Here is a 25,087-nt window from a genome sequence, read left to right on the forward strand (position 1 = left end):
CTGTCTCATCCTCCCTTATCCAAGTCATGGCTTCCAACGCGATGAGAGGCGCGTCTGGAGGTACTGCTCCTCAAAGTGTTGAGAACATCACACGCATAGCACAGAATTACGAGTACAACTCTTCCGTCCCCTTACGGTATTGGCTGAGGACTGCCACGACGCTTCTACGGGAGGTTGGTTATCCCTGCTGCCTGCATCTTGGCCGCCATTATCCCAGGCTCCATGTTAACCATATGAACGGATAGGCCCAAATCTATGAACGCGAAGGACGCGATGAACAAGCCTATCTAATTCTTTTCCGACATGCCCAATTGGTCCTGGTCCACCTTTCGCAGCACCCCGACACGAAGAAGAACGACGACGACCGTAAAGCCTTGGTGGCAGCCGAGAAAGAGGTTGAGAAAAACCTCAGCAAACTAGAGGCTCTAAGGCCGCGGATAAATAAGCGATATGAGCGCTATACCCAGTTGATGCGGGAGCGCGAGTCTCGAAAACAGCCCTCGCAGGCCAAAGGCGTTCCTGGGTCACGAGAATCTGTTCCAGATCCCGCTCTCGCTGGCGTGGCAGAGCCCTTAGAAGCTGGAGAGAACCGGGACCTCGCTGTACAGCTAGCGCAAGCAGAGCTCAACCGCAGGGCCACCGTCCGAGGTTCCAGAGGTCTTTCTGGGCCATCGCCTGAAGACCTGGACAGTCGTCGCGCAGCTGGTGTATGGGATCGTTCCGTCAAGCCAGGCCTCGAAACGGGAGATGATGACCTCAGTCGACGTATTCAGAATATCAGGTTGAACATCGATCATACGAACCAATCCCACGACCAACGTGCCAGAGGGTCCCAGTTTTCCCCCGATACATCCGCATACAGGTACCCAACTGTGCGGCGTCCAAATGCACTGGAGCCTACTGCGTCACCAGGCCACATTGCTATTCTTGACACGAATGCCGAACGTCATGCGCCCCCGATTCTGCCTCCGAAAGAGCACCTTACGCCCAGCAGAGCGACTATCGTCGATGGCCCCGATACGCCTATAGCGCCATCACGGCCGGCAAAAATATCGCCAACTCCAGCGCTGCCTGAGAAAGTACAAGCCCCCGCAGACACGACCACGACCCGTCCAGATCTAGATGCGTCGAGTTATACCTTCCAGCCCGCGGCCTATCTAGAGAATGGCACTCCTCTGCGCTCCGTGTTTCTGCCTGCGAACCTCCGATCACGCTTCTTATCTGTGGCCGCACCCAACACTCGCGCTAACCTGGAGACATGTGGAATTCTTTGCGGGACCCTTATCTCCAACGCGCTCTTCATATCCAGAGTCGTCATTCCCGAGCAGGTATCGACCTCAGACACATGTGAAACTGTTAATGAGTCCGCCCTGTTTGATTACTGCGATTCCGAAGACCTGATGACTCTTGGTTGGATCCACACGCATCCTTCGCAGACCTGTTTCATGAGTTCGCGTGATTTGCACACGCACTGCGGTTACCAAGTGATGCTTCCCGAGAGCATTGCCATTGTTTGCGCACCGAGCAAAAGTCCCGACTGGGGCGTATTTCGACTGACTGATCCTCCGGGTCTTAAGACTGTTCTCAACTGCAACCAAACTGGCCTGTTCCATCCGCATGCCCAGGAGAACATATACACTGCGGCCTCTCGCCCAGGGCATGTTGTCGAAGTCAGTGACATGGAGTTTGAGACGATAGACCTCCGCCCAGGTGCTTCGAAGGATTAAATGCCTTGCTTTTGAGTTGTTTGATACACATTGGAATATGATACCATTATCATCTGCATTGCTTTGCCACATCTGGTGTGATACTTTATGCCACAAGGGTCTTTTAGAAGGGTTACGGAGTTGCTATCTCTTTCATGAGCATTGGCTTTTACCACTAGCATAGTATCCATTTAATCAAGTCTCTCTGACTCTCTAAGCTCCCTTTACCTGAGCCAAAAGTATGATCCCGTATGCGTATAGTTGGTACGCTCTACTTGGTCTCATCCTTATTTTGACCACATTGATAGCTCATCCGAACTAGGATGAGTGTATCTTGGTACTTTCCAGTTTCCACCAAGTTCATATTAACTATTTTCGGTTTAAATCCCATCTGTGCTTTATAAAAGCATGTGATGTGAAGGTCTCAGCCAAGTCAGCCTTGCAAAGCCAATTTCAGGTTCACGTCCATTTCTCCACACGATAAGCGATAGGGCGGCGGCGCGCCCTGACTTCAACTCCGCATACTTCTACCTCCCTCTCCCCAGGGCTCCAGGTACAACCTCAACCTCAACAATTGACTTGAATTGCTCGCATGTCGTCCGCGTCACAAGAAAATACTCCCTCCGACACCCCCACCACCTCCACCTCGCCATCAACATCCTCCACGCCCACCCAAAAATCACCCACCTACCAATCCGCCGCCTCCTACCTCACCTACCCAGTCAGCCACGTCGTCTCCGGACTCTACCGCCGCATAACAGACCCAGACCTCTCCAAAGAAATGCCCTCAATCATGCCCTGGTCCCGCCCAACACAATCAACCTCCTCCTCCGAAGTCTTCACACCCCGCCGAACAGCCTCCCCCTTCCAACCACCACCCCTAACCCCCCTCACGCTGTCAATCCCCAAATCCCCAGACCTCCTCCAACAACAACTCCTCACGCGGGCTCTCGCCGAAGAAATCCGCCTCCTAGTCCCACCCCGCCTCCAACTAGCCGAAACCTGGCGTCTAGCCTACAGCCTCGACCGCGACGGCGCCTCCCTCTCAACCCTCTACGAAAACTGCGCCGAATTCTCCCACCGCTCCCCACGCGCCGGATACGTCCTCGTCATCCGCGATTCCTCCCCGCAATCCTCCGTCTTCGGCGCATACATGACCGACGCGCCGCACCCAGACTCCCAGTTCTTCGGAACAGGCGAATGTTTCCTCTGGCGCTCCTCCATCCTCCCTCCACCGGCGAATTTCCCTATCGCTTTACCAGGCGACGGGCCCCAGTCCGAGGAGGCGCTCGAGCGCGCCGGTCTCCCGCCTCCGCCATCGGCTGATACCACGACCGCTGCAAGGTGGAGTACGCTGCGCAACGAGCCGAAGGCGAAATCAGCGTCTGCGAGGGCGGATTCGCCGGCGCATGAGTTGAATATGAATATTAAGTCGAATCTGGCCGCGGCCAGTGGGGGTGTCCTGGCGCCCCCGTCGCCTGCTTCGCTGAATACCCCGGATCGCAGTGGGGCTAGTACGCCTGAGCGCATACGGTTCAAGGCTTTCCCGTATAGCGGGGTTAATGATTATATGATTTTCTGTGAAACTGGATTTCTCAGTCTTGGAGGCGGGTACGTTGGTTCTTTCCCCGTTGGAGATGTTATGTTTGCTTGTGCTAATGTACGAGATAGTGATGGACACTACGGATTGTGGGTTGACAGTAGTCTCGAGAAGGGTGTCAGTGCATCCTGCCAGACATTCGGTAATGAGCCTCTTTCTGACGAAGGTGTCAAGTTTGATATCCTCGGCGTCGAGGTGTGGTATGTGGGTTCCTGAAGGAACTTGTGCACAGCCCGTCAGCGAACCCCTTGCACTGGATGTATAAAGGGCCTGCTTTCGTCCGGGGGATATAATCGAAGGGAATTTGAAATCCTCATAATCATGGTGTGCGTTATACGCAGTAGGGCCGGGCCTTAGGGCCGACAGGATCGGACTTTGGCAGTCAGAATACCCAGATATCCCATGCAGGAAATTGGTTTCTGGGTTGTATTTACTGGTTCTCTATCTAGGTAGCTGCTCTGCAAATACCCAAACGGGGATGTGATGTGGACTTTCCATTCACCTTATAGGTTGGGGTGCTTTATAGATTCTAATGGTCTAGTACTCCCAACTCCTGGTAGGAATACGTACACAGCAGCCTGGTAACATTCCAATGAACATATTACGGAGTACATGCAATTACTGCTATCATTCCATAGGTACCTCGTACATTTTTTTCCATTTTTTTTTTCGAAGTTTTTTGTAGCTCAGTAGATAGCTTAGAGAATGACCCATCTGACGATATCCCGAATGGAAATGGTCCGAGTATTCCACCTGTTCTTAGGCTGTAGATCCCAAACATTCTGTGTTCTCACCACTATGATATCCAGTCACCGGGCACTCTCCTCAGCTGTATGGACTTTCCTCAATGCTCAGGCTCGAGCTCATGGCTCCTAGGGTTGAGTGTCTTGTCGCTAACGTCGGTCTTTCCAGCCTTTTTCACTACTGTGTAGTTTTCACAACTCATCGCCCAAGTTACGCACATTCTCATAATGCGCCACTCGTAACTCCTATGTCTCAGTCAGTGACCGCCCAGAACGAAGCACGCAACTGTCTTACCTCAAATGAGTACCGGCAAGCCGCGGCGGCGAAAGTAATCGACATAAATCGATTGGTCATAGGAGTGTTGGAACTTCTGGGAGTGGTGTCTATCTCATTGAAGTAAGAAATTGGCCTGTGGAGCGGTCAGAATCTGCATACACCCAAGCTATCATAGTGTCACATAAGGGCTGGGAGTTACAAAGACAACAACAACAAGCGGGACGAAGAAGATATGGGAAGAAGGAAGAGCATCTTAAACATACTCTAGATTGTCCTGAGGGATAATATCCGGCAAGGGCCATGGCGAGGGCGAGTTCAGCGTGGAAACTGACGAAGTGGGAGGATTAACTGCAGGCGTAACCAATGCGCTGGAGTCTCGTTTGAGCGGTTTTTTCGACGAGGATCGCCAACCACCGAAGGCACTGCTACTGCTGGCTGTGCCCGGCTTGAACTCGAACGGACTTGGGTTTGTGAATGGGTTCTGCTGGGCGAGCTTCGATGTATTCGCCAGTGAGAATGCCGACTCACCTGTGCCCTTCTGGCTTCCAGATGGAGCACTTGCGAATCCGACCTTGAAGGGGTTGTTGACATTGGTACTGAAAGAGCCTAGGGGCATGTTGGTGGGATTGGCAGAAGGCGCGGACTTTCGATAGTGAGCATGATGGAGCCTCCTTGGGTGTGTATCCTCGGTGCTTACCTTGCTTTCCTTTGTGGTATCAAACTTCTTCAGACTTTGCGCTGCTACCCACAACTTATTCAATCCGTGGGTCATGTAGTGATTCGTCTCCGAGACCTTAGCGAAGATCTTCTCAATTTGGCTGTCCTGCATCTTGCTGATTGTACGAGTTGTCAAGATGCCAGTCAGAGGGCTGAGAAGGCAATTCTCAATGCCGAGAATGGCAACATTGTCCCTGAAAACCGAAAGCGCGTCCTATCTTCTGTTAGAATCTCCAAACAGTGGCCTGCAATTGGCGATGTCTAGATCAGCTTCGCTATTCTCACTCACGTTGTAATAAACTTGCATCATGTCAACGATTTCCGAAACCGTGGGGTCGGGGCTTAATATGTGCAATTTCTCAATAGCAGACTTGAGATCTGCCATACTGACGGACTGGAACACATTTGTAGGAAGGGCCCCCTGGAGTCTGGCTAGCAAATTGTCATCTCTGCTTTTCCGTACTTTGACAAGGAAGTCTCGACCAAGAGGCAATGGATGGCCTCGCTTGTGGTAAGCGGTCAATTCTTCCAACTTTGCCAGCAGGTTCTTTTTCAAAGCCTTAAGTTGCGGGTTGAAGATATCACGTATCAACCAAGCAGCCGTTGGCTCATTTGTAAGGTGCTCCAGCAGAACTTTCACAAATTCTTGGGTGCATCTCCATGATTCCATCAGGTGGGCACGAGCAATCAGTTCCCACGGCTTGGCTTGATCCCGGAACAGATTGCCCACCAGCAGCTGGCTGTAATTTCCTGGAAGTTCGAGCCCTCGCTCTTGGCGTAACTGTAAAGAGACCTCACGTTCGAATTCCGAGCGCGTGGTGTGCTCCGTTGCTCGAATATTCACATAAGGATTGTCGGGTTGCGGGAGTAGGTATGTCCTAGTATTCACGCCATCAATGAATCGACGACAACCAGCAGTCTCCATGATATCTGCAAAATCCTCGTTCAACGCGCGGATAACGCACCGAAGACGTCGGGGATCGCGAGTGTTCGAGTGATCATCATTCAGTGAGGTGGTAAAGAAGCTGTCAGTGTACATGCCATTCAAAGCCTGTTCAGTAATGCGCTCAAAGGCACTGCTCAGATGGAACAGCAACTCCTTCTGCTGCTGGACAGTCTCCGGGGGATTGTTCAGCTTGGTCAGTCTCGACTGGAGGTTTTCGATAGATCTCTCGATATCGACACACAGACCAGGGAGGCTGCTGCGGATTTGTGTCGACAGTAGAGTCGTGATTCGACGCCGTAGGTCGTCCGGGCTTTTGGGGTCGAGCAACACCTGCGAATCACTTTTATCGCCTGACACCTGTGTACCCAAAGCGTGGAATTCCATGAAGGACGTGGGTGCTTCTTTTTCCACAACCCTCCGCCAGTATTTTTCTTTTACCGAATCTGGTTCGATTGTATCAAGATGCATGAAGATGGCAACAGTCTGCTTTTGTTGATCAAGACTGTTGACAAAACTCAATACACTTTCCAACGAATCGTCATCCTTGGGTGAAAGTCCAGCCAAGAATATGTTGCGCGGATTTAAAAGATATTCATCCAGGATACGATGCGCAAAGGCTCGTTCTGGATCTTTGTCTGAGGCTCTAGCAGACATGTGCGGGATATCGATGAGCGTCAGATCAGGCTGCTCTGGCCCACAGGCTTCCACTATGAGGATCTTCTCACTGAACGAGGCAGGCTTGCAAGTCGATCCTATGGAATCGATGGCCCGTTTGATGAGGGAACCCGATTCTTCCAAGTTGTCTTCAACAAGCGACGCAAAGGTTTTAGCCTCGTGGGATTTCTTGTCACCGTCGCTCCACCATGCATGCTCGACGGTTACACATATGCTGGATGTGGGCTGGCGGCGTAAGATGATCTTTGTGATGAAGCAAGGGTCGTCCTCACTCAGCGGGGGATAGCCCATTCCCGAAATAGCCTCGATAACGGCATACTTGGCAGGAGTGTTGACACAGCCAACCACAAGCTGCGGTAGGTGAACAAACCTGCCGACACCAAGAGAGTGCAAGTGATCAATGGCGTCAAGCATGGGCACTGAATTTTCCTGTGGAGGGTGCGAAGCCTCGCGTGGCTTGTCTGAATCAGGCATGAGATTCGAAGGTAGGGGATGTATCATAAAGATGAAGTGGATAATGTTTGATAAAGCTGCTAGAAGGAAACAAAGAAAGAAGAGACACTAGACAGGAAGAGTCTCAGAGAGGGAGACAGAGAGAACTGGTAAAGAGAAAGAGATGAGGGAAGAAAGAAGAGAAGCAGAGAAGAAGGTAGATCCCTTATATGGTAAACTTCAGGCAGGGACCAATCGTGAACTAACTGCAGTCGTTGACAGATTTTGATTGGACATCAAGTGTACCCCACAAGTACTAGATTATAGATATTCTAGTCATATCAATAGGCAAGCAATCAAAGATTCAGAACGACCTATCATGCCTGCGCCTGTCCCTTCGACGCTCCAAACATCCAACCCATCCGTCAGCTGTCTCCCTTTTCCCCGATTGAAAGGTTGTGATACCACTGCTAGGTTCATGGCCAATCTACTTCATCCTGTATATCATTGAAATAATTTCCTTTGCTCTTTTACCGTGGCTGAATGGAAAACTCCCTAAGAGTGTTTAGACTTAACACATAAGATTGATTGTTGAATATTTCACGCGGAACCTATCTGATCTAGCTACCTAGGCTAAACGAAGTCTCACGGTCTGAGCTGAGTGCCGTCTCTTAACTGCAAATGAACATCACTGCAAGAACGGAATGTCAAATGAGCAGAAAGATCTGGTAGTGAATGTGAAGGAAACTCCAACTGTTAAAGGGAATCCAGGCACATCAAAGAAGCAAAAGCTCGGCGATGAAAGTCACAACGTCGAAGGGAATGGGAAAGCACAAAACATCAGGGGGTATGGGTAATGGTACAAAATCGAGGTAAAATCAAGGGGCCGACCAGGACATAGGGGGACAGAATGAGGAGACTAGTAGGGCGAGTTGACGATGCTGTCTCTGCCAAGACGACTGCCCCATCCACGGCGTGGACGGTTCGGTGTGGCAGGACCAGCGATGCTCTCGCGCGTAGGTTTCTGGAAAGTACGCTTGGCGACCATGTTGACCTCATTTGGCAGAGCAACAATGACGTTCTTGTCGGAACCGAAGCGGAAGTTGTCAGCCATGACATTCTCACCGTAACGCTTGATGGTGTACGGATCCTTGCGATTGGCAACGACCTTCTTCATGCTCCAGGTAACGATGAAGGGACCGGTGGCGGTTACGATGCTCGTCTCGGTAGAGTCAACACCTGTGTTGAATCGGGCGGGTGTGAATGAGAGGGGCTGCTTCGTCTCGTGCTGGAATTGCGCAACATGTGCAGGCTGCAAACCAAGACGCCGGGGCTGCGGTTTGGAGTCCTTGGCGAAAGCTTTCTCAAATCCGAGCTTGCCCTCATTCTTGCCTTCCTTCTGCAGCGAATCGATGAGGAGAAGGTACGTCCGGCAAGTTGCCAGCACCCAGCGTCCATCTGCAGACACATCAAGACCGATAATCGGTTCGCCGAGTGCCGGAATGTGAGTCTTGGCATTGATGCCCAGACGGTCGAACATGCGGATGTCACCCTTGTTGGATGCCACAGCAAGGTAGCCCTTCTCAGTAGTAGCCATGGCCGAGAAGTCGTTCTTGCTAGCGTACTGCTTCAGGTCGGAATCGACGAGCTTGTTGCCAGCGAGACGGGGATCGATGCGGTAGAGAGCGTTCTTGGAAATACCGACGAACGGCTGCGCCGCGGTCATTTGAGCGAATTTCTGCAAAATTGGTCAGTCCATTGAGTAAAGAAATCCCCAAGCCGCGCAGTCACTTACATTTTCGGGAGCGAAAGTCTCCACGGCAATATCGTCATGGACCTTCCATTCGTCGACGATTTTGCCGTACTCCAGGTCCATCTTGTACAACGAGTTTGGATCATCGCCGTTCTGGAGAATCATGTTCTGATCCTCAGCGTGGAGCATGACCTTCTTAGGGCTGAACAGAGCGCCCTTAGGGGTTTGGACCTTGGAGATGGTGGTGGAAAACTCCAGGTTGTTGTTAGGGGTGTGCTTGAAGACGCCGATTTTGGATCCGCGAACAACAAATGATCGATCGTGCTTGTAGCCGACTGCCAGTTGCGAGTTGACGTTGCCATCCGCATCACGCGTGATGACATCTTCCTCCTCTTCGTCACTGTCATAGTGCTCACTCCGCTGAGCATCGTCCTGGTCGCCATCATACTCTTCTTCAGCGTCTTCTTCTTCCTCCTCCTCGGCCTCCTCCTCCTCAGCCTTGGCCTCGGCATCTTCCAGGACGAGATCCTGGAAGGCATCGAGTACATATTCTCGATCATTTTCCTTCACCTTGGTCCACTTCATTTCATTGAGCTGTTCCCACAGAGCCTGCATGAGACCCTCCTGGAAGCGTTCTTCCGTGGGTTGGTCCTTGAATCGCAACAGCCACGAGTATGCCGAGCCATCTTCACCGTAGTGGTTGAAGATAAACGACAGATATTCAAAGTTGAAGACAGGATTGATATCGGCCACGACAGCTTGTCCCAACCACTCCTTATCCTTGCCAGAGATCTGGAGCCAGTACTGCCAAGTACCTACTTCTGAGACAGTAGCAACAATTTCGTCATCCTGCAGGACAAAGGTACCAGTAGAGAAGTCGAACAAATGCAGCTCAGCCTTCTCCTTGCTCAGGATCTCTTTGGCTTCGGGCTGGACTGCAGACGGCGGCGCAGTAGTCGGCTGCTCCTCCAAAGTGGCGGTTTTGACCTGTCCCTTGGACTGAGCATATTCAACATCTCGTGCCATTGCTGTGGCAGAATCCAGTGCGGTAACTGAATTCCTGGCTGACTTGATAGTGGGCGAGGAAACGGGACTCGCCGAGGGGAGCGGCTCCTCTATGTTGTAGGAGAACTCCTGGAGCTCTTCCTCAGTGGCCTTCTGAGCACTGCGTCGGTGTTTGCGCTCGTATTGGCACTGCAATGCGGCAAGCTCAAAGGTGGCTACTTTATCAGCTGGGACGGAAGAATCGCAAATGAACTCGAAAAGATCACCAGCGTCACCGCTCAGATCGTCCCAAGCCAAGATCTTGCATCCTCCGTCGCGAACTTCGGAGCGAAAATGAAGCGTTTGGTCAAGTAAAAAGACCTTCTCGTCCTTGTCTAGACTATCGCCAGCGCCTTGCTCGCCGTCGTCGTCCACAAGTTCTTCCTCGCCCTCTTCGTAGGCTCTCTGGATAACAAGCTGATATTGGAAGTCTTGACCCGTACGTCGGATGGTGGCAGCAGCGTCCTTGAAGATAAGCTCCGAGTAGCCCTTGGGCGACTGTGGGCGGACCAGATACAATTCTCCCTGGGGAATTTCGATGATGGACTCTTTCGAAGCGTCACCGAACAAAAATTTGCTCACTATTGAATGTAAAGAAGATAAGAGATTAGTCTACTGCCTCACATCTGTATAGGGGCCAAAAATATGTTGATATGGAGGGGTTTGGCGGGGCATGAAAAGCGCGTCACTTACCATTGCGGAGCATAAACATGGTTGCGAGGGGCAGCTGCCAACCGAAAATGTGACAGGCAGTTGAAAGGAACGGGAGGCAAGAAGATGGAACGGGAGTGTCGTCGAGGAACGAGCAGGAGAAGTAGACACAGCAGTAGCAGAAGCCTCTTCTGCCTATGTGAAGGGACAACGAGATAGCAAGAGCAAAAGCCTCAAAGTGCAATAATAATCACAATGAAAATCGCCTCCGTCATAGACTGTGGCTGCTGTGGCGTGATCCCAGCTGTGGCTAAAGAGTTACGTAATGATCAGTCTGAGTGTGCGCTATGCTCGAATAGGCAATCTGCTTCTATATTTCCACGCTCGCTGGCTTTTTGCTGGCTTTTATGTCCTCTTCTTGGGGTAAGTGGGCATATTAAGCTCGAGAGTAACCTAAACTATAGAAAGGGTTCATTGACCTAATAGTCTCCCAAAGGAACGTAGAAGTCACTGGACAAGGCACAGGGAACTAAGACAGGTCAAAGGGTAAACCAAGACCAGAATCCAGATCATGTAGAGCCGCGATGATGTCTTAGGTATTATGTCAATGATAAGAGCACATTTTTGTCGCTGATATGGATATATGTACAAAGTATTCATTCACAATAAGACAAGTTATGCCTTCTCTTCGTTTCCATCTTCACTTCCTTCCTCCATGTCCTCAATGTCTTCCATCTGCTTCATCTGATCCACTTCAGCTTGTTGCTCGTCCACATCCTCAGCATCCTCATCAGCACCCCCATCAGTGGCCTGCATGGCTTCAGGCTTCTCCCCTTTCAGAGCTCCACCTTTGCGAGTCGGAATAACCTTCATAAACGCTTTCCCCCAGTCCCGGAGCTCCAACCATTGGAGCATGATCTCGATCACATGGTTGGTGGCCAGCACCGGGCGATGAGCCATCTGAATGTATTGCCCAATAGGCAGTTTAGCAGTTTTGATACCCTTCGCAACCGCCTGATTGTAGCAAACAGCCTTGTGTCTGTTCTTGTCAACTAATGCTCCGACAATATAAGTACTGTAAGGCTTCAGCTCAGTCAAGGTGTTCTCGCTGTCACTGCTGAGATAGACAATTTCTCCATCCTCAGGCTTCGCGTCAGGCTGGTCTGCAAACGGCCCGACAAGCTGACCCCGAGCTTTCATCTGTGCTTTTGCTAGTTCACTAGCATGCACGAAGTCTTCTTGCATGAGGCGGACACGCTTCCAGTTTTTGTGAGTCACCAATACAGTGTCGAAACGCTCTTTGAGTTTTTTGTCGAATGACGAGAACATCATGTGCGCGATGTAGGGGGCGCGGCTGTTGTCCGAGTATGAGCGCGTAAGCTGGCCTGCCAAAGAGATGCGCTCTCTATCTGACATCAGGTCGTCATAGCCGCAATCCATCACGAATGTCAAAGGCAGAAGTGTTGACTTGGCGTGCTTGGCTTTCGTGCTTTTGAATGTCTCTCGTAGCTTCTTGACGGCTTCCTCGCCGCCTGTTGCCTTTGCCTCCTCAAACATAGCTCGACGACGCTCTTTCTTCTCTTGGAGTTTATCCTTCTTCTGCGCCTTTTGGAGCGCACGCTTCTGTTGAAGAGCTTCCGCGCGGCGGATTTTCTTCAGTTGATTTTTCGACATCGTGGGCGCGGCGGCCTCGGCGCCGTCTTGGGGAGCGGACTCATTCGTAGTAGCCTTTTGGACCGTGAATTCGGAGATATCGAGAGGTTCATTCCCAATCTGGGCGATCGCAGCCTCCGGTTCGTCGGCGGGACCATCAACAACAGCTCCAGTCATGGCGGGCCCAAGCACCTCTTGGACGGTCTCTTCGTTGTGGTCCAGCTTGGGCAATTTCCGAGGTCGCTCTTGCTCTTCCATAGTTGTGTAGCAGACTTGACAAACAAAAGTAAAAGTGGGCTGTCCCGTGTAGATCGGGAAGTTGAAAAAGCGCCCGCTCCGAAACTCATCAGCCAATGACGTGCGTCCAAGCCCTCATTACTGTGCATCCAACCACGTGACCATCCGGACCCAACTTCTCCAATCGTCACAGCGGCTCTTCGATATCCCTCCAAGTCCTCCACCAGCTTATTACCGCCACAATGCCTCAGGATATGCCCCCAACGGGGGGCTACGCTCAAGTCCAGTACAAGGTACGCCATGGAATCCAGCTTCTGGGGTCTCAATGGCCCCGCACGCCCAGCACACAAGCATCAAGGCTAACCACCTCGTTTGTCACTCTTTATAGCGTAACCTCCCCGCCCGCGGCTTCAAGCCCGGCTACTACATGATCGGCATGCACCTTATTATGGCCTACGGTTTCTACAAGTACTTCCACGGTGTCCGTGAGCAGCGGTACGTCTTACCAGCGACAGGCTCCTTTCCTGCCTCCGATCGAGCCGAGAGAACCGCAATTGGGGCCCAATTCAGAATGGGAAGGGAGGAAAAGAACTGGACACAAAGGCTGACACCTGTTGAATTTTAGTGAGCTCGCACGCGAGAAGATGTGGTCCCGTCTGCACCTCACTCCTCTCCTCCAGGCCGAGGAGGACCGCGACCAGGTCCGCCGGTACTACGCCGACAAGGCGCGCGAGAAGGAGCTTCTCGGTACCGAGTCCAAGATCTACAACTCCGATCGGTATGTTTTGCTCAAGCGTACTCGACGCTATTATCCCTCGCATTGATGCTAACGCACTTCCCCATAGCTTCGTTCGCCCTACTTTCGCCTATACCCCCTCCAACCTCACCCAATAGACAGTTTGATAATGTCACACTTCTTTTGAGCAGAGCGTAACTCTTTTCTCTCTCCCGATTTGACGCTGTATGGTGCTGGTGTTCTGGGATGCTTCGTTGGGTGAATCGCCTCCATGACAAACGGACTGAACTGAGCCTCTCTGACCCTTGTGAGAAGAGCTAGTTGGAAGTGTCGCGGTGGTGATAGGGATGAGCAACCTCGAAGGCAATTCGAGAAAACTTTTGTAGATATTACTCGCCTAGTGAAAGGTTTAGTTCGGTCTTTTGCAATGTCTTTTTTTTCTGCTCGTTTCTTAAGGCCCCTCTTCCACCCAAGTAGAGAATTAGGTTCTGAATCCATACTGCAGAACGGTGGACACTCCAGGAATAAGACAGAATATGTTTTTCAATTCTATACATGCCCTCACTTAACGCCGCTGCTCGCAATGACCGACGGGGTAGTTGATGAGATGCAACGCATAACAATACAAGGTCAAGAAGGACTTGTGGCATAATAATGGTTAGGTACGGGGCCGCGAATGGTGTTCAAATGCACAGGTATCCACGATATTAAAATTCATTAGGCCCTTGTAGACATCGGCATATCCCGACTCTTCGCCATGAAAAAAGCATGTAATAACGGGCCTATCCGAAGAGATCAGCAACACCACCAAGATCTGGACCATCATTGATGTCGACACGGTGGCTCTGCTGCTGAGTCTCCATCTCATTGGTCATGTAGCGCTCCTGCAACGCTGAACGAGCCTTACGACGTTCCTCGCGGGAACCCAAGATCTTCCCTTGCTCGGCAATGCTGATGCCACGCAAAGGCTCAAGGAGCTCCAAGACTAATGCACGCTGCTGTCTTGGAGATGTAGTTCGGTGCAGAGATGACTCAGTTTGAGCCACTTTCTCTGCGCTGATTCCAGGTAAGCCAAGGAAAACAGCGCGGGGCGTGGCGCTTATGAAGCCATAGAGGGACCAAATGGAGGCAATGAGCTGAGCGAGGTCCTTCTGCATATCCACAAAGTACGAATCATGTACAGATGCAATGCACGCTTTGAGAACATCAGTGCAGATGAATTCGCGAATTGTCGCGATGGTCGGCGTATCTTGGGTATTGTCGGTAGGGGCAAAGTCTTGCAGAATCGAGCGGATAACACGGGTGATAATGCTACCGCTACGGGTATCACGCATGCGAAGGGCGTGTGTACAAAAGAGCATGACTGGCTCAAAGATCTCCGGCGAGGAGAGGACGAAATGGCGGATGGAATCAGAGAGGCTTGGGGTCGGCTGGGGCGCACTAGGGTCCGATGCAATCCCATCTGGATCTGGGCGTTTCGATACTGTCAGTGTCGGGTATCTCCAATATCCTATCCAAAGGGGGGACTCATTACCACCTCTCTGTGGATCAAAGAGACTGGCGACCATGATCACAGCAGAGTAAGTCAATTGACGAAGAACACTTTCGGACTTCATCTCTGTGGTGAGATCTCCGTCCGAAATTCCGTTCTTGCGTTGCTCGATTATTTCCCATTCAGTGGTGACCTTTCGATCAATGTTGGTAAACAGAGTCGATAGCATGGGGGGCAGAAATTGGCTGCGGAATTGCACGGGGCAGTCGTCAATCAGACAACGTGAGATATTGAGAAGAACCGAGAACTGGTGGGACGAGAGATGGGCTGAGTCAATAAATAATGCTTCAGATAGGGGCCCCGGAAGCTCGGCGAATCCGTAGAAGTGCTCGCGCAGCCGGCTCATGCTGAACAGCATGGAGTAACAAGCCTCGCGGACAGCCCTAACTTTTCCTCGAACTGATGATGCAAACCCTTCAAGTGTGGACTTGGATGATGTGATTCTAGCATAGAACTCGTCACGGCTGCCAACAGAAATACCAGCCTGCCAGAATCGATCTGTCAAGATTCGTTCCACCACCGGTTGCATACCTTCGACCATATTCCAATTGTCAGGGTTGTGAAATGCATGGGCGTGTCTAAAAAAGATGATCAGCTTGGTCACACGAGGCTACGTTGGTTTGCATAATTACCTAACAAGCTGCAGTAAAGTGGGAAGAATCAGAGGAATGAGCTGGTGCCACATTTCACAGGCGATCCCGTATGCTGGCATAGTCTTCTTGACTCGGTCTGTGGAAACCGCTAACACAGTCTTGGTGCCGCGCAACGGTAATAGCTAAATCGAAATAGGTCAGAAAGCTCTGTCGAAGTCACTGGGTTCTGCGTTCTTACCTGGAACTTTCTGGTCATCTCTTCTTGAATCAATTGTCCTTGATTGTCCAAAGGAACTTCTGACCAATCTGCCAGTTTCTGGGCTTCTTTGGATTGCATGTATGGACCAACATTTTCCAATCCGAGCATAGTGCAAAACCCGGCGAAAGTGGAGCTGCTTTGACAGAACTGATCATCTTGCCATGAGTCTCGGATTGGTTGAAGGAAGGCTGCGAGTCGAGTTTGGCGCAAATAGGGATCAGCATTGTTCGCACGCTGCCTGTAATGTATCCGTCTGGGTCAGTTTTTGAGATATGGCGAGTAGGGGAGGGCGGGTTACATGATAATTATCAGGATAGAAGTCAGCTCCATTTGCAGCTTGTCGTCCACGCGGTTAGTCAACGTGACTTCTTTGATCTTCGGTTCCAGAACATCATAAAAAGTCTATAAGGTGAATAGTTAGTAAAGGATAACCAGCAAGACACAGGGAAAGGACACACGTAGAAAGAATCAGGATAGCGGATGGCTAACCGACGAAGTTCAGAGCTTGCCAATCCATGAAGTTCTTTGACGGCCTCAGAGTACAACGGGTATTCAGATCGGTCTGGGAGACGCGTCATGAGAATGTGTTCTAAAACTTTGAGTGCAAAGCCGGGGTGGTTGTCCAAGGCCTTCGACGAGATATCGACAGCCAATTTGATAACCCTTTGTTTCAAGACCGGGTCCTGTGATGACATGAGAAAACAGTATTTCCCAGACTGGTGCAGCATGACATACCTCATAGGTCCTTTGCATCAAGGTCGTCGCCCAGCTCTCAACGGCGTGCTCTAATTGGTTTCGCTTGGACTCCTATGTAATACGTTAGTGGTCAATTATCCACTCTCCACTCGGACTACTTACATCGCGTTGTGGTGCTTTCCCATGAGCTGAAACCCACTTATTGTATCCCTTGATGACAGCCTCTACCACCGCAAATTGAGCATCCGCACGCATGAGAGGAATCGAAGATTTGCTGAATGTTTCCACTGCGAACTGTGTCAGTTTCGAACTTCGGGCTTCAACGGACTGTGGATTCTCACTGCTAAAAGGCGGAACACCGGCATACAAGTTGTCCAGGTTGGCGTCCACCCGCGCCAGGATTTCGTGCACTGCTTCCTGGGGTCGCTTGAGCGTAATTGTTTCGATGATGGACGAACAGTAACGGCGGTAGTTCCCAACAAACGCATGTCGCTCGGGGACCGTATCAATGTCTTCGACCAAGAACTGGACCGTGGGGTCATCGGATTCGGTCGGGAGAGACTCCCAGCGAAGAAGTCTCGAGGTGCAAATGTTTAAAAACTGAGGAGTTTGCCCTACCACGAATTCCATTTTACTGATTTTGGAGCTCTGTAGCAACTTGGACCACAGATGTAAGCAAGGTATGGACACCGTCAAGCTTTGATGTTGCATGATGTTGACCATGAACTGCAGGAAAGCCGGTAAATCCAAACGATTCATGGTATCTCGTAAGAACTTGTCGTCTTCCAAACACCCAGCAATGTACGAGACCATCTCGGAAAGCTTTTTTGAGATGAGGTATCTAGGATCATCCACATCGTCCGGGCCCACAATCGACCACTCGTAAAGTCCTTGAAGGAGAAGAAGATATTCTGGCTCAAATATCAAGCAGATTAAGCCGTGGGATTCTTCGCCTCCAATGTTGTTTCTTCCGTAGAGCGCGTGGAGTGCTTCAATCGCGGCTAGAAGCACCTGATCATCTTGGCAAGGCAAAGCTCTGAAGATGCTAGGAACGACCTGCGAGGCAATTGTAGCTTTGTAGAGACACCATGACAAGGCGGACCTCAATGTCGCCAGAGCCTTTATGGCCGCATCTCTTGCCTGTTCCGAGCTAGAGATGTTCTGGACGCAAGTGTCGAGGAATTCGCAGATTCGAACCAGCCAACCCTCAGATCCACAGCGTGGAACAGTGACGTGGGTTTTGTCAGTAGTAATTTGCTCGACGATGCCTGCAGGTGTAAAGATCTCGATGAGCGCCCGATTGAGCTCACCTCCGCGCAGCGACGAGGCAGTGTCCTCGCGGAAGAAGACATCCTCGGAGAGTGTCTCAAGAACGGCGAGTACAAGCTCTTTGTGCACAAGCGACGCACCCCAAAATTGTACCAGGTTGTCATCCATATCCATCCAATCTAGGCCCCAGCTCTTCTTAGCGGCCTCAGCCCACAATTGGGAGATCTTGTTCCGGAAATATGCAGGGTCTTCGGCGCGGATATTCTCGGCGAGTTGCAAAATCATTACGCGTAGAGTTTTTGCTTCTTCAGGATTTGTAAAATTGTAATGGCGAAGCACATGGTCGAGGAGTGTCAGGCCGAAGTATCGGACGACGGGCTCATGCTCCATACGGGAAGCCAAAAGAAACCCATTTCGCGCGGCCGCATCAGACTCTTTCAAGCTCTCCACAAAATTCGAGGCTTCCTTCCGTAGATCGTTTGACGATGCAGGGTTGTGAATGAGTTGCAGGGCACGGATGATATCAGCCATGCCGCCCTCCGACAGCTCCTCCGCAGCCATTTTGGGTAACGCGTTGCAGAGATATTTCGTAATCGGAAATCGAGGATCGAACTGGTATCAGAGGACGAGATTGTCTCTCATAGTCAGGTGGAGATTAGGTGAGAATCGATGGCCGTTGAGCCTGTCCTGTGTTGGCTTAGCAGTCGGACACCGCAACGGCCATCCGCACGCGCCACTCGCTCTTTCCGATGGGATGGTGAGGGAAGGGTATGGGTATCGTGGTTGGGATTAACTCCGAAGTGGTGAGGTGCTTTTGCAATGCAGGGGTCTGGTGAAGGATAAGATCACGGAAGGGGACTTGGAGAAGATAATTGGAGACTGGAGAATTTTCCCTGAAGATCAACAAGGGCACACACCGCTCACTCGTTGATGGTCCGACCTGGTGTCTACTTTCTCGCACTTTGCCACAGAGTGAGAGAAGGATTCACTGATGAAGATCTCAGTGAACGTTTCAACATCACACAGGATTAGATCGAAGGACAATTGCAATAATATCCCTTTGTTAATTGTTCCATGTCACGTCTGTTTTGTTTTGGTGTCATCATAGCCTGCCCCTCACCATTGGTTATCTTATCTCTTGCTACGCCAGTTGGCCCGTGGCCCTCAGGAGTCTTCACGCTTTACAATGTGTAGGTAGACCTTCGCATACATGGCAACAAGACTGGAAATCAGGATATCCTGCATGAAGTTAGTAAATTGGAATTGCGTGAGTCTAAAGCCAATGCACTGTAATGCACTGTAATAGCAATTGGAATGAAATAAATTCCGCATTCATTGAGCTACCTAAAGTTTGTTATGCAAGCACAGATGGCAGATCTCCTGAGGGTAGAGACACCGAAAGAAAGACAGGGACGTGAAGGGAAAAAGGCATCCGCAGACGAATTACGGAAATCCTCCGCGATCCTGAGATAGACATGAAGAACCGAAGAATGTGACTCGATGGTCACTTCCATTGCTTGTTTGACCGTGACGGATTGATGTGTAGACGGTGGTGGACCAGGCGCTTCGTGAGACCATATCTGGTGGCAAATTGCACCGAGAAGACGATTTGAGATTTGAGGACACGATTTATCCGTGAGAGTTGCAGCGTGGTGGTACTGTGTAATTGTGGGTCGCTGCCATGATGCGCGGAGTCAGGGCGGATGGTAGGTAGACCACAGGGCATGTCCTCAGGATGATGATCAACACGTGGGTAACCATTGAGAGATGGTTTGTCCAGGTGGCGCTGAGCAAGCCCGCAAAGACGAAGATGAAAAGGTCAAAGGTCCATATTGATAGACGGGTGGCATGGTCAATGGCGGTTGGTGGTCAAGATGAAGCAGGGACACAGAAACCAAGGAGCCATTGCTGGGCGTGGTAGAGAACGGGTAGTCATGATGATGGCCCAAGTGATGGAGGCTCATGAAGGCGGATGATCGATGTTTTGCCTGGTCATCAGAATGTAGAGATTCTTTGGTGGCAGCACAACCAATCTTGGCTGGCGGCTAGAATGCAGTGGGCTCTCAGGAGGAGGAGGAGGATGCTTCTTTATGGTTGGTCGCAGGTGGCCAGGATAATAAGAAGATTGAACCTTATTTAACGGTGCGAATTACTCGCAGTCCATGCGGATGCCAGAAGGTTTGTTGTTCAATGACGACGGCAGTGAGTGGTCAGAAAGGCTAAGTCGAAAAGGTTCGTAGGTGGATAAGACATTGGCTGTCAATAGTGGGTTTTCGATGATGAGGAGATGGTGGTACGCCCGTTGAAGAACAGGCCAAGAGGGAATTCCCATTTAGAGAACAGGGTGAGTGGTTTAAGGCCCGAGTGGACAGGCTCGTTGGTTGTGAGGATGGTTGTAGATGACGATGATGAAGGCCATGAACGAATGCGTCCAGTGCAATATCAAATCTCTGATGGATAAAGGTGGTAGATGGAGGAGCCAGGATGGAAAGATAGATGGAAGTTGGTTTCAGTAGTGGCTAGTGCATGGTGATAGATAATATTTTGAGGCCTGAAAGGCCGGGTGGTTGACGGTGGTCAATGACGGTGGGTTGAAGACGAAGAAAGATGGCAAGATAACGATGATAAGAGGCATGGGAGACAGCATGTGGAGAGAATCGATATGATGGTGTGTGTAAAAGCCAATATGGGAAGGTCAATATAAGGATAGGCGGATTGCATTTAGTGACAGATGGTCAAGGATAAGATATTGGTGTTAAGGCGAGACTGGAGGGGCCGTAGAGTAATATGGCAAGAGGGTTTGAGCGGAGGCATAGCGGGCGGTGGAGATGGTTGTTGGTTGTCAGGGAGAAGATGGAGACAGTTGACGGTGTCTGGAAAGGCTAAGAAGGTCTGAAGACCTTGTGGAGGACACTGTTGATGTAAGGTCGAACAGATAGTCGAAATGGTTGATGGTTGATAGGCGGCAAGGCGAAGTTGGGAAAGCCTCAGTAGAGGCAGTGGACTGAGTGGAGCAGGCTTCCCTATCCAGCCTTCCGATTGCCCTGAAGCCAAAGAGGCCCGCCACGGCAAGGCTGGACATAGGGGAATGGAGGTGGTCAAGCGGACGTGGTGGAGTGGTTGCGGTTGCTATATTCAGTCTCCCGATTGCCCTGAAGCCGAAGCCCGCCACGGTGAGACTGAACATAGGTGAGTGGATGTGGTGGAGTGGACAGTTGGGTGTTTGCGTTTGCTATATGCAGTCTCCCGATTGTCCTGAAGCCGAAGGGGCCCGCCACGGTGAGACTGAACATAGGCGGGTGGAGGTGGAGTGGACGGTTGGGTGGTTGCGGTTGCTATATTTAGTCCCCCGATTGTCCTGAAGTCGAAGCCCGCCACGGTGAGACTGAATATGGTTGAGTGAAAGCAACTTGAAGGTGTGGGACAACGAAAAGTTGAGTCGAAGGAGGAGGGTAGCAAGCACAGACAGGAGAAAGAGAGGAGAAGAGAGGAGAAGAGAGGAGAAGAGAGGAGAAGAGAGAGAGAGAGAGAGGAGAGAGAGAGAGGAGAGAAGAAAGGAAGATAAGAACCAAGGTGTGAAGGTATTGAGGATGAAGAGAGGGAGGATGAGAAGAGGGAGGATGAGAAGAGGGGTTGGTGCCTGAGGAGATGGCAATGATTTAATAATTGAGAGCTAATGAAGAGATGTGTAGAAGGAAAAGAAAAAAAAAGAGAAAAGATGAGGAGGAGGGGGTATTTATACCCTTGGCTGAAGTCGAATCAAGTGACAAGTCCTTCCTGATGGAACGAGGAGTAGAGCGTGGGTTGTGCCTTCCTTATTTGGAAAGCAGTTCTTCCATCTTGGACCTGAGGGAGCGTGGATTGTTCCTTCCTTTCCAATGCGGACCCAAAACACGTGTATGGAACATGAGGATAACCCGGGCAGTAATGATCATGTGGTGCCAAGGCCTAAAATATGCACCAAGAGGCAGATCGCAGGCCCATTATGAGCTTGGCCTTATGGACTTCCATGTTGAATATATGCGATACAAGACTCAGCCCGTGCCTGCGGCCCGGCGAGGGACAGATCAGGTAGGTGACACGTCCATGAAGCGTGTGCCTGTAAGTGTTAACTGTATACCTACAAAAGTGAACAGGACATGTGTACCTACAGTACCTTTCTGGATGAGGTATCAACAACAGTCTTCCGTCCAGTTGTCAGTCAGTATCCGTGACATGCTAGTAATGGTATCAAAACCGAATGAACGCATGCAGCTTCATCGGAGCCAAGGAAGTGCCCTCCGTGTGCTAATTCTTGCAAAAATGCTATACATGGAGAGCAGTTAGTTCATATGAGTGAGAAGAGCACGTAGTTACACTCTCCGAATGTACACTCTCCAATACCCTAGCGTTGGTGCCAAGTTCCCGAGGCGTGTTTAGCGAGCTTTCCGCCAACTGGTAAGTCTCCCGCCAACTGGCAAGGCTACATCCCAACGGATTGGACCTGTACTCCCGCTGAGACACGTGCCGCACCTGATCTGTTGGTTAATTACGGTGTATATGGCAAAAGGTATCAACCTTTCGGGGCCAAGCTTGATGTCAGAAGGCGTAACGGAAAGGCGGGTGTAGGTTGAGATGTCAGAGGAGTGGGGGGATTTGCAACGCGCGGCCGCGCCTTCCTCTTGGCTCTAAGACACTAAGATGATAAGAGCTGCGCAGCTTACACAGTACCCAAAGCGTCTATGGCACACATTATTGCTGACACTATTATCATGTAGGCAATGAGCACAGTTCGAGTGATGAGCATGGATTATATAGCAACCTTGGAAGGTAAAAAAAGCATTCCAGGTAGACAACCTATAGAAAGAGCAATAACAAGTCGTATTGGAATTGCAGATGACATTCGCTCACATCATGACACATTGACCTTGCTGGCATTGTTCCAGGTAGCTGACATCTTCGCCCCCAGGATTGGAAAATTCTTCAGGCTTACGCTTCAACCCTTCGATCTTGATATTCTGTTCCCCCTCCCCATGCCACCATCGCAAGTGCTGCAGCTTGATTCCCTGGATCTCGTGGACATTAATGTCCCATTTGCCGCCGCTGACTGCAACAACTATGCTGGTCTCCGGGAAATGGAACTCTGGCAGATATATTTCGGTTGGGGCGGCCGTGGTGGTAGGCCCTTTGGCCGTCAATGACAGAGTAAACACACAGTTCTTGAGATCAAAAGCGTGGGTTTCCAATTTCCCGCTCACAAAGGTTGGGCTGGGGCGAAGGTATGCTTCGGCGGCGCGATAACCTTGCTTCTGTTGGACAGATTGCTGGGATCGGTCGCTGGAGATCGATGGAGTTACCAAAGCACCTTTGAGGTTACTGGGTCCAACAGCGGCCTCATCTCCACTATTCTGGCTTTCGGAATAGGCCGGAGAATGGGGATTGTTAGTGCGAGTGGTGCTTCCTGCCGGCAGTTCTAGGTCGTCAGGGGAATAGATAGACAGATCCTCGCCATTCCATTGGTCTCCCCATTCGTGGTCATTCTGCACCAAGTCAGTAATATTCATAATCGAGGGATTAAGGATATCTACCTGTGTGGCATAGACCCATAGAGTAAAACCGTTGGCTGTGCTTCCCTCCAATGCAAAATGATTTGCGTCCATAGCGCTAGTCTGGCTACCATAGTCACCCGTCTTGTACGCGTATTTGTCGTCCATGTCATAGGGGATCCCAATTTCCGTGAATACTACTGGGTGATTGCCCATGTAACTTCGACTTTCCTCGCGAAGGAATTTGAGCTGGTCACGCAAACAATTGCGGATAGCGGACTCGCCAATCTTGACCGCAAAGGCCGGCGTGAGGTACTTGCCCCGAAGAACGCCAATGACATCTACATTGTAGAGTCGGTTCCTGCCGCGGTTAGCACTACAGAGACATGGACTGATTAATTGATCAAAGCTCACCAATGTTTTGTTAAAAGAGTCAACCCATCATAGTAATGAACTGCATGGACCATATTTGGATCATCATCACTAGTGCCCTTGACATCTGGTGGAACTTCCATCACAGGCGGCTGGCAGAACATTATCGCGTCAGGGAAAGACTCTCTAATGGCGTCCTTGAAGGACCGGTAATGATCCATGAAGTATGAGTTGGTAAATTTCTCATAGTCGAGTGGCTCGCCAGTTTGAGGATTCTTTGAGAAATAATCCTTCTGTATGAGCGTGTCGGTGGACGGGTCCCAAACGCCATGCTGAGCCCAGATGCACTCCCCAAGTTTCCACCCAGGACCACGTTGCCAGCCATACTTGCTATCATCGTGATCGGCCGGCAGCCAGGCTATCTCACCTGCGGGATCCACGAGGTTTGTGCCAGTTTTGTAAGGACCAAAGTTTCCGAAAGCCCATGTCGTCTGCTCACAGGCTTTTCCTGACCCAGTAAGCATGGCTTGAAATGCTGTTGGCGAGGTTCCCAGTTGAAGTTGTTGCTCTGCCGGAATCACGGAGATGTCTTGCACACCAATGATACCACGGTGAGGCTCGTTCATGCTTTCCCAACCGATAACCACTTCTCCGTTGAGATCACCTGCTTCGTGGATTTTCCGAGCCAGGTATGCACACGCACGAATGAAATGACCTTGGAGATAATCTTGAATGTTCATCCCATCAATGACTGCTTTGGGAGCAAAGTCTCGCCCTGCCCAAAATAAGGTAAATATGGTTTGGCAGACCAGCCTAGTGTAGTTGGTGCTCCAGATCATCTTAGGAAACTCTGCGGGACTGTCATATGTATTCTGAACCAAGGCAGCTTCTGTGATTTTGAATGTCTTAGGGTTTAGTCCCGCCGCATAAAGCGTCCACATCGGGGCCCCAGATCCTCCTGAGAACCTAGACCACTGAATGAATTAGCACAGACATGTAGGTTCTCTAATTGTCTCGACTCACCACATCCTGATGCGGGTCCATGAAGACCCAGAAGTCATATTGTTTGGCTAGTCGGAGAACTTCTATCGTGAATTCCACCCACTCATGGTCGTAAATGCCAGGTCCTGCATGCTCAATCGCTTCCCAGGTAAAGATGTACCTGATAGTGTTATAACCCCATTTCCGGAGGCGTTTAAAATGTATATGGGCATCTTTCAGTGAGAATGGTCGCCCAATAAAGGATACATTGTCTCCATCGAAGAAGTTATCGGAGATGTATGTCGGGATATCGGGTGTCTTCGGGTATTTCGCATCGCCCGCGACGTTGATACCCCTTAGCGTGATCTCCCGGCTATGAGGGTCCCGAAAGGATTGTCCTTCAATCCTTAGACGTAGAGGCGCCATGGTTGACGAGCTGCTAGCGAGCCTCGGTTTAAGGGAGCGATAGTGGAGAAGGCAGGTCCTCGTGGGGAATGATCGAAGTGAAGTATGTATACAAGGGTGTCAATAGGTAGGAAGATGATCGTTGTGCACTCAGCAAATTGTGGGATGTTCCTTGCGTAAATTCGACTGATAAAATAGTCTAATGAGCTGCTTTAGCTGCCTGGCCCGGAATATCAAGAGTCAGAATGCCGAGCGACGAGCTCTT

The 25,087-nt window shown here is 50.7% G+C and overlaps 8 protein-coding genes across 8 annotated transcripts; 3 read left to right on the top strand and 5 right to left on the bottom strand.

Annotated features, from left to right (window-relative positions):
• Positions 1 to 26: 26 nt before the first annotated feature.
• N7515_008091 (putative endosome-associated ubiquitin isopeptidase (AmsH)) lies at positions 27 to 1,727 on the top strand (the record flags this gene model as incomplete). The annotated part of the gene is made up of 2 exons (XM_056668835.1): positions 27 to 173; positions 246 to 1,727. 2 exons carry the CDS (start codon positions 27 to 29, stop codon positions 1,725 to 1,727), a joined length of 1,629 nt encoding a protein of 542 aa, XP_056518665.1.
• Positions 1,728 to 2,298: 571 nt separating this feature from the next.
• N7515_008092 (putative oxidative stress response protein Oxr1) lies at positions 2,299 to 3,522 on the top strand (the record flags this gene model as incomplete). Its single annotated transcript, XM_056668836.1, has 1 exon — positions 2,299 to 3,522. One exon carries the CDS (start codon positions 2,299 to 2,301, stop codon positions 3,520 to 3,522), a length of 1,224 nt encoding a protein of 407 aa, XP_056518666.1.
• A 719-nt stretch (positions 3,523 to 4,241) lies between these two features.
• Positions 4,242 to 7,138, bottom strand: N7515_008093 (uncharacterized protein; the record flags this gene model as incomplete). Its single annotated transcript, XM_056668837.1, has 4 exons — positions 4,242 to 4,295; positions 4,345 to 4,459; positions 4,590 to 5,257; positions 5,333 to 7,138. The coding sequence occupies 4 exons, from the start codon at positions 7,136 to 7,138 to the stop codon at positions 4,242 to 4,244; spliced, it is 2,643 nt and encodes an 880-aa protein (XP_056518667.1).
• Positions 7,139 to 8,015: 877 nt separating this feature from the next.
• Positions 8,016 to 10,605, bottom strand: N7515_008094 (uncharacterized protein; the record flags this gene model as incomplete). The annotated part of the gene is made up of 3 exons (XM_056668838.1): positions 8,016 to 8,834; positions 8,892 to 10,474; positions 10,587 to 10,605. The coding sequence occupies 3 exons, from the start codon at positions 10,603 to 10,605 to the stop codon at positions 8,016 to 8,018; spliced, it is 2,421 nt and encodes an 806-aa protein (XP_056518668.1).
• Positions 10,606 to 11,219: 614 nt separating this feature from the next.
• On the bottom strand, positions 11,220 to 12,455 carry trm10 (tRNA (guanine(9)-N(1))-methyltransferase; the record flags this gene model as incomplete). The annotated part of the gene is made up of 1 exon (XM_056668839.1): positions 11,220 to 12,455. One exon carries the CDS (start codon positions 12,453 to 12,455, stop codon positions 11,220 to 11,222), a length of 1,236 nt encoding a protein of 411 aa, XP_056518669.1.
• A 95-nt stretch (positions 12,456 to 12,550) lies between these two features.
• Positions 12,551 to 13,328, top strand: N7515_008096 (putative NADH-ubiquinone oxidoreductase subunit GRIM-19; the record flags this gene model as incomplete). The annotated part of the gene is made up of 5 exons (XM_056668840.1): positions 12,551 to 12,555; positions 12,628 to 12,727; positions 12,823 to 12,929; positions 13,060 to 13,212; positions 13,280 to 13,328. The coding sequence occupies 5 exons, from the start codon at positions 12,551 to 12,553 to the stop codon at positions 13,326 to 13,328; spliced, it is 414 nt and encodes a 137-aa protein (XP_056518670.1).
• A 624-nt stretch (positions 13,329 to 13,952) lies between these two features.
• Positions 13,953 to 18,100, bottom strand: N7515_008097 (karyopherin MSN5; the record flags this gene model as incomplete). Its single annotated transcript, XM_056668841.1, has 7 exons — positions 13,953 to 15,300; positions 15,355 to 15,497; positions 15,554 to 15,812; positions 15,873 to 15,976; positions 16,033 to 16,257; positions 16,310 to 16,381; positions 16,433 to 18,100. The coding sequence occupies 7 exons, from the start codon at positions 18,098 to 18,100 to the stop codon at positions 13,953 to 13,955; spliced, it is 3,819 nt and encodes a 1,272-aa protein (XP_056518671.1).
• A 4,325-nt stretch (positions 18,101 to 22,425) lies between these two features.
• N7515_008098 (sterylglucosidase 1) lies at positions 22,426 to 24,843 on the bottom strand (the record flags this gene model as incomplete). Its single annotated transcript, XM_056668842.1, has 3 exons — positions 22,426 to 23,425; positions 23,479 to 24,410; positions 24,460 to 24,843. The coding sequence occupies 3 exons, from the start codon at positions 24,841 to 24,843 to the stop codon at positions 22,426 to 22,428; spliced, it is 2,316 nt and encodes a 771-aa protein (XP_056518672.1).
• Positions 24,844 to 25,087: the final 244 nt, after the last annotated feature.

The sequence above is a fragment of the Penicillium bovifimosum genome (assembly GCF_028826915.1).
Source record: "Penicillium bovifimosum strain IBT 22155 chromosome Unknown utg000006l_segment0_segment0, whole genome shotgun sequence".
Classification (NCBI taxonomy): Eukaryota; Fungi; Ascomycota; class Eurotiomycetes; order Eurotiales; family Aspergillaceae; genus Penicillium; species Penicillium bovifimosum.